General features: G+C 41.2%; 1 protein-coding gene across 2 annotated transcripts in view; it reads right to left on the minus strand.

Moving 5' to 3' along the window:
• Positions 1-3,396: 3,396 nt before the first annotated feature.
• The window catches only part of LOC307108558 (hyaluronidase-4-like), a 132,177-nt gene continuing 121,835 nt past the window's right edge, over positions 3,397-13,738 (minus strand). For both annotated transcript variants that reach the window (XM_079786637.1, XM_079786636.1), the window contains exons 3-4: positions 5,855-5,944; positions 3,397-4,040 (exon numbers count right to left, since the gene is read on the minus strand). In XM_079786637.1, the coding sequence (XP_079642763.1) occupies positions 3,645-4,040; positions 5,855-5,944 (486 nt within the window). In that variant the 3' untranslated portion in view covers positions 3,397-3,644. The remainder of the gene's footprint in view (positions 4,041-5,854; positions 5,945-13,738) is intronic.

Below are 13,738 nucleotides of genomic sequence, written 5' to 3' on the forward strand. Positions count from 1 at the left end.
GTAAGTTACGTTGGGGTAGCAATAAATTTCATTGCAGAAAATTACTGTTCTCAGCGTCTGAACAGAACAAATGTGATGAGTGGTCTCAATGATGACCTAAGACCTTTACTTCCCAGGCCCAGTGAACAGAGCACCCCATTCCAACTTCCTACAATTAAAGTGAAATTTAAAGTGAAACATTGATGGTTCCTGGTCCCACAGAGAAGAACACAGTGTCAAGTTCATAGATGAGTTTTCAGTAACATTAAAAATTTTTTAGTGTTTTAAGATTAGCATTAAAGGCAAAGGAAGCAATAAGTTTATATATTTAATTCTCTGATAGAAACAAAAAGCATACTATTATCATTCACTTTGACAAAATATTTATTTTCCCATTAAATTTTATTCTATAATTTTAAATTATAATAACATAACAGGGCTGCTGCTCAAAGCTCAGAATAAGAACATATCTAAAAAATTGATAGCACGATACATTACGTATCATATACATGGCTTAGTAGTGGCTTTCTTGATGAGGTTATAGTTGGTCAATCGCTTATGGTGTCTTTATCAGTATCCCTTAGAGTTCCATAACCAGTAGATGCTTAAGAAACTTTAGATTTGTTTAGCCATACCCAGGAAGCCATTCTAAATTATGATTTGAAATACACTGAGTGGCCAGATTGTTATGATCTCTGAACGCATAATCATCTGGCCACTCAGTGTATTTGTATTTCAAATGGGTACCAAAAGTATTCTAGACTTCTGCTGGAGATCAACCACCTATTTGCCCTGAGATTTCTATCAGCCAGTGCAAAGGGGAAGACTGATCAGGTGCACGATTTATAGTATCTTTGGTATCAAATAAATGAGGTACTCAAGAGAAGTACACTGAGCGGCCAGATTATTATGCAGTCAGAGATTATAATAATCTGGCCACTCAGTGTACTTTTCTAATGTATTAGATTATGAGTTTTCCTCAATATTAAGTACTAGTTACAATAACATCTAAACAAGATAATTGTATTTTAAACATCTTTTTTTTTTAAATGTCTTTATTTATTTATTTATTTATTTATTTATTTATTTATTTTTTTTTAGAGGGAGAGAGAGAGGAAGGGAGAGAGAGAGAAAAAAACATCAATTTGAGAGAGAAATATCAATTGTTTGCCCCCATATGTACCCAGGCCAGAGATCAAACTTACAATCCAGGCGTGTGCCCTGACCGGGAATCAAATCAGCGACCTCTCCATGCACGAACAACGCTCAGCCAACTGAATCATACCAGCCAGGGCAAAACATCTTTTGACATCAGCATATAGAGAACTTCCTCAATTCTTTTTAAAACTGAATGTTATCTCTTTGTACAAACATACTATACTTTATTTAGCAAACCCCATGTTGATATACATAAGGGTTCTTTATTTCTCCTTGATATTTTTTTTTGCATTTGTTTGTTGACAAAACCAACTTTTAAAAAATACATTTTTTTTTATTGATTTCAGAGAGGAAGGGAGAGGGAGAAAGAGATAGAAACATCAATGATGAAAGAGAATCATTGATTGGCTGCCTCCTGTCTGCCCTCTACTGGGGATCAAACTTGCAACCCAGGTATACATCCTTAACCAGAATCAAACGCAGGATCCTTCAGTCTACAGGCCAATATTCTATCCACTGAGCCAAACCAGCTAGGGAAACAACTCTTATTTGTCCTGTAGAGTTCCCTAGGTTCTGAATTTTAATCATTACATCCTTGATGTGTTGCTTTATATTTTTCTTTGTTTTTTTATGTTTCCTGTAGAATTATTTATGCCAGAATTGGTAGAGGCAGATCAGATTTCAGTTTGATTTTTATAAGGATTTCTTCTTAACTGATGCTGACACCTACTTCAATTAGGTGGTTTGTAATGTTTGGTTTTCTTTTTGTGTGATGTTAGCAGTCATTGAGAATCAGTGCCTAGATCCATTAATTCATAGAAACTGCAAAATGGTTATATTCTGTCACACCTTCTTCAGTCATTGGTTTCAATAAGATAAAATGACCCTTCCTCCACTATTTGGTTACCCTGAGTTATAGTTCTTACAGAAAATGTATAATAAATGGTTGATTCTTTCCCTTTATTTACCTGATTTCAGAGAAATGAGTTGGTTCCTTAACATTTTTCAAAGGCGGTCCATGAAGGTTTTCCTCTTGTATCATTTTGACCTCATGGTTTTACATATAATTAACGCATTTCAACCCACTGCAGCTATTTCTTTAGTTGTTTTCAAATTTTCCCTCTCTGTCAGTAGGAGACTGACTCTAAGTTAACAAGTGAGCATTTTTGTACAATCCTAGTGACCATTGATAGCATCCTTGTTCTATGATATAAGAAGATGTTCCAGACTCATCTTGTATGTTTCCCTCTCTTAGGCCAGGAATCAGACATTTTCCTAAGAGACCTTGGTATTTTTAAGGGTAAATGATATTTATATATTTAGATAGGAGAGCTAAGGCAACGTTGATTATAGATTAGCTAAGTAAGTGAACAGGTTTTCTTCCATGTGGTCAGAAAAAAAGTACTGACTGCCTAAAACCAGAATCACTGTACTTGTGGGTTATGATTCTATGTCAATCAGTAAAAAGAGCCCGGCTGGTGTGGCTCAGTGGTTGAGCGTCAACCTAAGAACCTAGAGGTCACAGTTCGGTTCGATTCCCGGTCAGTGCACATGCCTGGGTTGCAGGCTCGATCCCCCATGTGGGGCGTGCAGGAGGCAGCCAATCAATGATTCTCTCCCATCATTAATGTTCCTATTTCTCCCTTCCTCTCTGAAATTAATTAGTTAAATATATATATATATATATATATATATATATATATATATATATAATTTCTTTTTGAAGGAAATTTGGTGCAAATAAGTCTTATGCAAAAGACACCAACTGCATTTTCATTCACAAGGCTCAAGCTTCGGGATCTAGGCAAGGCCAGCCTAGGTGAGCATGAATATTACCCTGAGGCCTTTCCCAGAGTTTAGATCACCAGGGTCTGTGAGGGAGGGGCTCCGGTGGGTAAGAGGGGCCCATATTGGAGCCAATGCCTGTGCAACACGTTGGGAACAGCTCCCCCTGGCCTCAGTCCCTGAACCCTCCTGAGAAGCCACACCAGGAGCTGGCTCTTCGCTCCAGGAGCCCAGGACGGAGCAGAAGCTAAGGCTGAACAGGGACTCTCACTTGACCTCTTCCGCGGGCCAGATGGCCAGGTCACACCTGAGGGGACCCTGTTTGTTGAATCAGATGATTACATAGTCATCTGTCTCTCCACTAAACTGCTAGTTGGCAAACCAGTCTTTGAAATCAGTAATTTAATATTTATAGGTATACTTTACATATATATTATGTTCATATAAAGACTAAAAATACTAGCTCTAGTTTAAAAACAACGTAAACCTTTTCCAATAAGGAAAAAGAGTGCATTGATTTTTACTCCTGGGTCTGGTTTCTTAGCTAAACTGAAGCTAAAGAAAGTGCTATGTTACTATTTATGTTAAGTGACATCCATCATGTCTTCTTATAATGCCTCTCAGTGGATTTCACAAGAGAAAGATGGTTGTAGGTTTCATCTCTTTCCTAAATGACTGCTCTAGAGACCACACAAGTGCCTTTGCACTCAGTTGGCTCACAATCAGATGCTCAAATAACCTGCTAAAACCAGCAGACACAGCGTTCCCAGTGAGCCAGGGGAAGGGGAAACCCCGGGGCAGGTATCAGCAGTCTCCATGTCTCTGCAGTCAGCCCCCTCGTATCCCTGATAACAATGACAGGAAAACTTCTCCGCCATCCCTGCCAGGTCTGCATCGGATGCTTCTCCTTTCACATTAAATTCTCCGTCCTCAGAGGCCTCTATGTGGTAACTTGCAGGGTTCAAGTGGAGGTAATCCGGAGATCTCCACGCCTTCCGAACGCACCTCCCGTTATTCCTGCAGAGGCGAAGGCTGCACATCTCAGCGGCTCTGGTCACGTTGACTATGTAGCTCCCTAATTCGGAACTCACAAACCGCTTCACCTGTGTACAGTTGCCCTAGACATGTAGAAACAAACGCTGTTAGTGTGTGTGTGGTTTTTGCTTTGTGTTTGTTTGTTTGTTTGTTTGTTTGTTTGTTTGTTTTTGGGGTGTGTGTGTGTGTGTTTGGTACTGATAGGGTTAGAGCATTCTAGGTCCAGAAAACATCAATTGAAACCTGACAGCTTGGTTCCAGTTGCTCAGGCAGATAGCACAGGGGACCCAGACCAGAAAGGGGGAGAAGTCAAAGGGACAGGAGATGGAGACTGTGACAGCAGCGCTAACCACTGAACTTGTAAACGGGCCCAGAGTCAGCAGACGTGGCCTTGCCTTCTCCCAGTTTACATCCCTTTTCCTCCTCCTAGTTCCCAACTTAATGGTGTGAAGGAAAGAGGAGCAGAGCCAGTGTAGAAACCACGCCCAACTGCTGTTCTCCTGCCGCCCTACAGGTCAGCGTTACCTTTCGCGGCTGTGCTAGAACCTGAAGCATCACGTTCTATGAATCTATGGTTTACCGCCTGGCCTTCTGGACGCTCCTGTTAATGATGCTCAAATATCAATTCTCCTGGGTTCCAGTTGTCTGCACACAATTCAAATAGGGGAAAGCCTGGAAGCTGACTAGGGGTGTGTGTGTGTGTGTGTGTGTCCGTGTGTGTGTGTGTGTGTGTGTGTGTGTGTCTGTTTCTCCTATTATGGTTCTAAGTAAAGGCCAGCCGGTTTGTGCAGTCAGCTTCCTTATCAAGCTCTCCTCGTGAGCCACACAGGCTGGAGGGGAAATGTCACACCTGGAGAGACAGGAATTAATTCTGTCCAGTTTTACCTAGTTCATATGTGGACAGAGAAGGCTTTTAACCTTATAGTGTCACAAATAGTTTCATGGACAGTATCTTAGTAGCAACAGATTGAGGCTATAAAATTTGAATATCAGATGATTATGAACATTCAAAAAATTCAATTTAACAAAAATTGCTGAGAGTACAAGTTAAGACAAAATACATTGCACTACAGTGATATAAACACACAACATCTGGAAATACAGAAGAGATTGTGATTAATGTGGATTACGAAAAACTAGGAAGACTTCTTGGAGTAAATAGTGTCTGAGCTTGAAGGAATTTGAAGAGCCATGTAAGTCTTATTTTAAATGCTATTAATTTTTAGCTTGTTTCTCCCTAGAGGAACAATAAGTTCAATGTGAGGATTAAAAAGTTACTGTCTGTTTCTATTTCTCAAAATAGGATATCACATATTTTATGTGATTGTTGAATGTAAGGGCTCCAGAGTGAAACTGTGTGTGGTTAATGCCAGCTCGACCACTAACTAGCGTAACTAGCTATTAGCTCAGTTTCTTCTTATTTCATCAGCTGCAAATAAGGATAGTAGTTCCTACCTCATAAAGGTTATTATGATTAATAAGTGAGCAAATCGAAAACAAAAAAGCACTTAGCACAATCTTAGCACATAAACATTCAACAAATACCAGTATTTTTATTACTACCTTTTTAAAATAATTCTTTATTGTTGAAAGTATTACATATGCCCCCCCTTTCCCCCTACTGACCCCCTCTAGCCCCCTACCCCAGGCCTTCAGCACCCTAAGGTCCATGGGTTATGCATATATGCATACAAGGTCTTTAGTTGATCACCTCCCACCCGCCTTCCTTATTACTATCTTTAATAAAAGTTGATATTTATTGAGCTCCTTCTGTGTATCAGGCACTAGTTTGGACTTTTCTTCTAAAGCCGGTTTACTGGGGAAGCCATGAGACCTCTAGGAAAACAGAGCCAATTCTTTAAACAACATGAAGTAGACCTTCGAGGTACTGTCTTACCTTGGATGAAGTTAAATTCATGTCTCCCCAAATAACAATGCCTGCAGCTCCCAAAGCAGCACTTTCTCCAATGGTCCTGATTAGATCTTGCTAGATTGAAGAGAGTAGAGTTCATCATTCATTTGAATATAAGACAACATGCCAGGAATTAGGATTGGAGGCTGAGTTCAGTCTAGTAGGATGAAACTACTTTCTATTTTCTCAGGATAATGAAAATGTTGAAAGATCCGAGGCTCAGATATTAACACTCTATAATCCTATGGACAAACCTATTAACTATTTTTAAAGAAACACATTTAGTCCAACAAGATATTATTTTGAAGACAATTAGCCTGTAAATAGCCATCAAAGGTTGTTTCATCGAACCTGCAATATGTATACTAGTGGCCCGGTGCACGAAATTCATGCACATTAAAAGGGGATTAATTAGAGGAAATATTTTAATATTTCTATTTGCCCTTTCTCTATAATAGAAATGTCAGAGATGAAAGAAAATTAGTAAAATGTATACGAAAATCTTCCTCCTGTCAGAGTCTGGGGCGTGCCGTGGGACCCAGAGTCAAGTCCCCGCCCACCCGCAGCGACTCAAAATCATAGGAGACCCAGACTCAGGTGGCCCCACCCCCATTGGGCAAAATCCAGCCCCGGCCAGCCCCACCCTTGTCAAGCCCTGCAGGATGGGGGGCACAGCCTCATGTCCCCTGTCACTGCCTGGCAGGGGGTGCAGTGCCACGCAGCCTCAGGTCCCTGCTGATTGCTCATTAAGGCTTGTTACGGGAACTCAGCCTCCGCTGTGGGCACAGCCATCTTGTGTTACGGAAATGCCCCCCACCGCTGTGGGCACTGCCATCTTTGTTGCAGTGTGATGGTCAATTTGCACATTCCCTCTTTATTAGATTCGATGACCCAGAAACAGAATCCAAAAGTTTTCCTTCTCCAAATGTGAGGAATGGCTCAGATTTCTCTTCACTAAGTTACCTTTCCAGTTTGCAACACTCTGCTGATATGTATGCCACTAGTATACCTATCGCAGGTTCGATGAAACAACCTTTGGTGGCTATTTACAGGCTAATTGTCTTCAAAATAATATCTTGTTGGACTAAATGTAAGTGTTTCTTTAAAAATAGTTAATAGATTTGTCCATAGGATTATAGAGTGTTAATATCTGTGAATGGGAGGATTTCGTGTCATTTGGATTCCAGGACCAGGCAAAGGAGCACAGTGTGGAGGAGCTGCAGGATCTGATGGATCTGGCCCTTCTATTTGGTCCCTGAAATCATTTGTGTTTAATATCAGAGTACCTGTCTTAATAAACTTCACTTATGACTCGTCAAGTTCTAGTAGGCCTGCCAAAACTTTTGTCAACATGGTTAAGATAGATGAAAACTGAATTTCAGCAGGGAGAATTTGATTTTGTAACCCTAAATGATCATCATTTTAGTGTTTAAAGATTAACACGGATCCCTTGATCTCAGAGGGAAATTCAGAGTTGACCTATCCAGCAGATGCTATGCAGCTGGTTTCCTAAATGAAGTTCCTATAGCAGGTTTCCTAAATAAGTTTCTTAAATTATAAAATAGTCCCCCGTTAGTTATATATGCTGGAAGATGTAATTGGGTGACTTGGTATCAAGGAAAAGCAGAACTTTAAGCTTTATTTTGCCTGGAACATTTTATATTAATACTAGAGGCCCGGTGTATGAATTCGTGCACCAGTGGGGTCCCTCAGCCTGGCCTGCAGGATCAGGCCGATACTGGCTCTCTGACATCCCCTGAAGGATCCCAGATTGGGAGAGGGCCCAGACCAGGCCAAGGGACCCCACCAGTGCATGATTGGGGAGGGACACGGGAGGTTGGCCAGCCCGGGAGGGGACTGCAGGAGGGCTCCAGGACATGTCCAGCCCGTCTCACTCAGCAGTCCCAATCAGCGAGACCCCAGCAGCATGCTAACCTATGGGTTGGTGCATCTGCCCCCTGGTGGTCAGTGCACGTCTTAACGACTGGTCAACTGGTCAACTGTCTGCCCTCTGGGGGTCAGGGCATGTCATAGTGAGCAGTTGAGCGGCCTTAGCATAACATTAGCATATTATGCTTTGGTTGGTTGAATGGATGACCAGACACTTAGCATATTAGGCTTTTATTATATAGGATCACTACTGAAGAAATAAGTCTCCTTACCTGATACTTTCATCTGATACCACTCAAATTAATGGTTTTGCAATCTCAATTTTTAAAGTGTGTTTTTTTTTTTATTCTGGACATTTTCAAAATAAAAAATTACTTTGGTTTAAAGTAATTTCCCTTTCAGGTGCACATCCATTTCCATTTGCAATGACCATAGCATCTGCTGAATAGGGCAGCAATAACATGACAGGAAGGGGAGATTTTGTGAGGCTCAAGTGAGAGTGCAAGTGCCCAGAATGGCCTTTTTTGGCAAAGCCATAAGAGAGCAGAGCTCCTCCCTCTTACTCACTTTGAAACGTCCCTGAATACAGTGATGCCATACTCGCATGATGTCATGCTGTGATCTGTGTGGCCCAAATCCCCCACAGGCCTTCTATGAATTTCAACGATCTCAGCTACCGTGGATATTCTGTTCTGGTTTTTTGTTTTGTCTTAGTCTTTATTTGCTTTCCTTTTCAGTTTTGGAAGCTTCTATTCAGATACCCTGAAGGGCAAAGACTCTTTTCTCAGTCATGTTCAATCTAATAAGTCCTTCAAAGACACTCTTCATTTGTTATAGTGCTTTTGATCTCTAACATTTCTTTCTGCTTTTTTCTTAGAATTCCCTTCTTTCTGCTAACCTTGTTCATCTGTTCTTAAATGCAGTCTACTTTATCCATTAGAATCCTTGGCATATAAATCCTTAGCACAGTGGTTGGCAAACTCATTAGTCAACAGAGCCAAATATCAACAGTACAATGATTGAAATTTTTTTTGAGAGCCGAAAACCGACTTCTGCGCATGGGCCATGAAGTTTCAATTCCACTGTACATGCACGCCCGCACATGGTATTTTGTGGAAGAGCCACACTCAAGGGGCCAAAGAGCCGCATGTGGCTCTCAAGCCGCAGTTTGCCGACCACTGCCTTAGCATATTAAATTCCTGGTCCAATCATTCCAACATCCCTGCCATCTATATCTGGTTCTGAGGCTTGCTCTGTCCCTTCAAATTGTGCTTTTGCCTTTTAGTATGTCTTGGAATTTTTTTCTTGATAGCTAGACATGATTTAATTTTTCTTGATGGGCAGATAGCTCACACTGGGTAAAAGGAACTATGATGCACAGACCTTTAGTAATGTGCTAGTAAGGTTAATGTGCTAGTAAGGTCGCAGGGGGGATTGAAGGGTTTACAGTGCTGTGATTAGGTCTGTCTTTAGTGACTCTATATCTAGATTGTGAACTTCACAAATGCTTTTCCCCATCTTAGGGGGACAGGCTGGCTAAATGGGGCTAGAGCAGTGATGGCGAACCTATGACACGCATGTCAGCACTGACACGCGTAGCCATTTCTGATGACACGCGGCCGCTGAGGGGGCCGCATGCCGAGGATGAGACATTTGCTGCTCCTAAGGATGAAACATTTGCGAAATAATGTTTTTTCCTCAAAGTGACACACTACCCGAGTTATGCTCAGTTTTTTGGCGAAGTTTGACACACCAAGCTCAAAAGGTTGCCCATCACTGGGCTAGAGTTTGGTATTTCCCTTCTTCTAAGGGGAAGGCTGGAGCCAGCTGAAGTTGAGTATTTCCCTTCCCCCAGATCAGTTAGCCTCTGATAAGACCCAGGTAGATTTGGCTCTGGTTGAAGAGTTTCTCCTGAGAGTGCATTCTGTTAAGAACAGAAAGCTCTGGAGTATTCAAAGTGTTTCCATTAGAGTGCAGAAACTCCAAGGGAAAGGGTGTGTGTGTGTGGGGGGGAGGTTGTGGGGTGGGAGGAGGTAATCAACCAAGGACCTTAAATGCATATATGCATGGCCCATGGACACAGACAATCAGTGAGGGCCTGGGAGCAGAAGGAGGAGGCTGAAGGGGGTCAATGGGGGAAGAAGGTGGGTCAATGGGGGAAGAAGGTGGACATATGTAATATTTTCAAAAATAAGGAATTATTTTTTAAAATAATAATTAAAAAAATAAAAATTTTTTAAATAAAAATTCCAGTGTAGACCTGGAGAGTATTATGCTAAGCTAAATAAGCCAGTCAGAGAAAGACAAGTATCACATGATCTCACTCATATATGGAATCTATAAACAAAATAAACTGATGAACAAAGTAGATCCAGAGACATAGAAAACAAACCAACAAACAAACAAAAACACCCACACAAATGTTTCCATTTCTCCTCTGCCTGACAGATGCATGTGGGGATTGTCTCCGATGGTCACGGTAAGGACCCGATGAGCTCCTGGAGGTAATACTCACATAAGTGTACTCCTCTCCCCACTACCCATGATTGAGTCCCTAGCGTTTTTAATCTCTCAGACCTGCCCACACAGATCCTCCAGCGATTATCCGTCACAGTTCAGCTTTCCCTACTCCACACTGCAGAGGTCTCTGCTCACAGGTTTTAATGTGGTGAGTTGTGATTCTCTACATTCACCTGTCTGCCTCTCCGATTTTGAGGGCAGCCCTCCAAAGAACACAGCCCTTAGGACTCCAAGAGAAGCTTATTTTTCAGTTTGTTAAGATGAAGTGGTAACTTTCAAGCTTCTTACATGCTGGACTGAAAACCAGAAATCTCCCATGAATGCCTTTGGGTTATGGCATTGTCATTAGAGGGGGAAGGAAGAGACAGCATTTATATTTTGTATTTATAGGTTATTGATCCATATTAAGTAAGGAAGCTACAGAAGTTTGTCATGAAAGCCTCACCTTGCGAGGTTGATATCAGGAGAGAATATTTGTTTCTTCTCTCTTTAGTGTCATTATCAGAGAGAGTTTATTGGGGCTGATTCAAAATGGCAGGTCTTCATGCGCATGTTGACTGGAGATAAGGAGAAAGTAGCAGAAGTAAATGGAAATTTCTGTACCAAATTAGCTTGCCATCACCTCGCTGAGAGCAGGGTTCTGAATGAATCAGAGAATAGCTGTTTTGGGGATCAAAAAAGCAAGGGCACTACTCAGGGAAGTCATAGTTAAGGTGCCTCAGGGAGTAGACTGGGACCACCTGAGTGATGTCCCATGAAAGGAGAAATAAAGAAAAAGCAAAGCCCTGTGTCGGTTGGTAGAGCATTGTCCTGATATGCCAGGTTACAGATTCGATCTCCAATCAGGCCACATACAAGAATCAGCCAATGAATGCATGAATAAGTGGAACCACAAATTGATGTTTCTCTCTCTCTCTCTCTCTCTCTCTCTCTCTCTCTCTCTCTCTCTCTCTCATAAAAAAAGAAAAAGCAAAGGACATAATAGTAACAAATCTCCCAGACCCTAGCATGGTATAGGGCTATTCGCCCTGCTCATGGTCTTTGGAAGTAGAGTGTATGGGTACCCAGAGGACTCATAATCCATAATCCACACTCAGGTTTCTGTCCCAGGTAAACCACAGCACAAGTACGTACGGTAACCACTGTGGGAGCTGGAGCATCACTAATAAGCTTCCTTTGTGTGTTCCCAGAGGGAATATTAATCCATTCCAGGGGAAATCATCTTGAAATCTACAGTCAAGAGAACTGCTTGCATTATGATGTAATGCAGACATCAAATGATATCTAGGTTGTATTTATATGTAAGTAATGTAGGCAGTCTTCTGTCTGATATGACATGTTATTGCTCTTTATCCTTCCCCCAAGCTGTGGCTACTGACAGGGATTCCATTCTGAGGTATTCCCCTCCCAAATGTAAGGCTTGAATGCTTGATAAAAAGTGGTAGCTTTACCACATGTATTTCTGTAGTGTTTCCAATTCTCACACTTATTTTCTCATTTGACTTTCCTAAGACTTCTGCTATGTAGATAGGCATGTAATACTGTCCCATTTCGTAGATTAATACAGTGAGGCTCTGAGGTCTGGAGAGGTTAATAGATTTGCTACTTATTGGTAAATCCTTTTTCTTTTAATATATTTTTATTGGTTTCAGAAAGGAAGGAAGAGGGAGAAAGAGACAGAAACATCAATGATGAGAGAGAATCATTGATTGGCTGCCTCCTACATGTCCCCTACTGGGGATTGAGCCTGCAACCTGGGTATGTGCCCTTGACTGGAATCAAACCTGGGACTCTTCAGGCCACAGGCCGACACTCTATCCACTGAGCCAAACTGGCTAGAGTAGTTAATCCTTTTTCTAATCCTAATTACACATGTGTGTACACACACACACACACTTTATAAAATGCAGATATCTTTGAGAAGATCAGAAAAGGAAGCCATTACTGGTTACTTATGTGTTGGTATCAATAAATATCAAGTTTCTAAAAATTTGTGGGCATGCTTTTATGGAAGCTAGAGTAAAATGGTGGTTCAACTGATGGCTTTGAACATTTGAAAATACCTTGCCACGCAGAAAGTTTTCCAAATGATACAGAGTGACACCTCGGGACGGCCAAAGAAATCTGCTTCCAGATAAGACCTGACTGCTGTTCCCTCTTCCCCACAAGAGAACATGCGCTTTTCTGAGGCTGCAGCTACTCACGAAGTAGCTTTCTCTACGTCTGGGTAATGTGAAGAATGTGCCAGCAGTCTAAAATAATCTCACCCAAATGAACACTTTGTTCCTTGAAGTTTATTGTTTCTTCCTAAAGTGAATGTATTATCACTAAAGAAAGAAACTTATTTCAGCCAAACACAGAAAAGGAAAAAAGTTTCAGAGAAGAAGGTGGTAGTTAACTTTCAATCCCAGAGTCAAGACTATTTTGTAAAGATTTAGATAACTGTCTAAGCCTTCCCATATGATGTCTATCATTTGTTGCTAATTTTTCTGGGTAATACAGATATCAATTCACAATAGAGGGTTTTTTCTTTCTTTCTTTTTTAAATCTAGTTCTTTTTAAAATATTTTTTATTGATTTCAGAGAGGAAGGAGAGGGAGAGAGATCGAAACATCAATGATGAGAGAGAATCATCGATTGTTTGTCTCCTGCATTCCCCCCATTGAGGATAAGGCCCACAACCCAGGCAGGTGCCCTTGACTGGAATCGAACCTGGGACCCTTTAGTCTAAAGGCTGATGCTCTATCCACTGAGCCAAACCAGCTAGGGCTAGAGCGCTTTTTTCTTACTCATCTCATTAATGGTGTCAAAGGCATAGCATGTACTAAGTCCTCTTATCTTTGTGCCATTCCTCTGAGGAGTAAGCCTACTCTCTGTGATCCACAGATACCTACTGGCTATGGTAGAGCCCTCCCCTGAGAGTTTCCTGAGTCTCTGCCTTTGGATGCCTAACACTCAGAACATCTCTATAGATTTATATGTTTAAAACATGCCGGAGAAGTGACACTGTAATGGGAGACAAAGAAGAACTGTGATGAACCCGTCATATCTTAGAGCACCGCTGTACCGTATCACAAATGGGAAGGCATGAGCGAGCCGCCTTACAGAAAAGTTAGGTAGAATTATTCAAGTCCAAAGGTCAGCGTGTCATTTACTTTTAAGTTTTTATTTCTAGAATTTTTTCATTGAAGTGACTAGAGTAGCCAAGGGAGAAAAGGGGAGGGAAAATTAGGGTGAAAGTTTATCTATTTTAAAAGTTAACCTCATGGTTTGTGTGAGGTCTTTGGCGACATGTGTGACTTGAGTAAAATAAACAGAATAAAACTACTATTTGTAAGTTTTAACCTAGGATCACACAACCACCTACTAGTGACGAATTTATTACTGAATTTTAGAAACTCATACTGCTCTTACCAACTTCCCATTAGCCGTGGTCATAAAGTCAAGAATAAACCAGAT

Source organism: Cnephaeus nilssonii (genome assembly GCF_951640355.1).
Source record: "Cnephaeus nilssonii genome assembly, chromosome: 12".
Lineage (NCBI taxonomy): Eukaryota > Metazoa > Chordata > Mammalia > Chiroptera > Vespertilionidae > Cnephaeus > Cnephaeus nilssonii.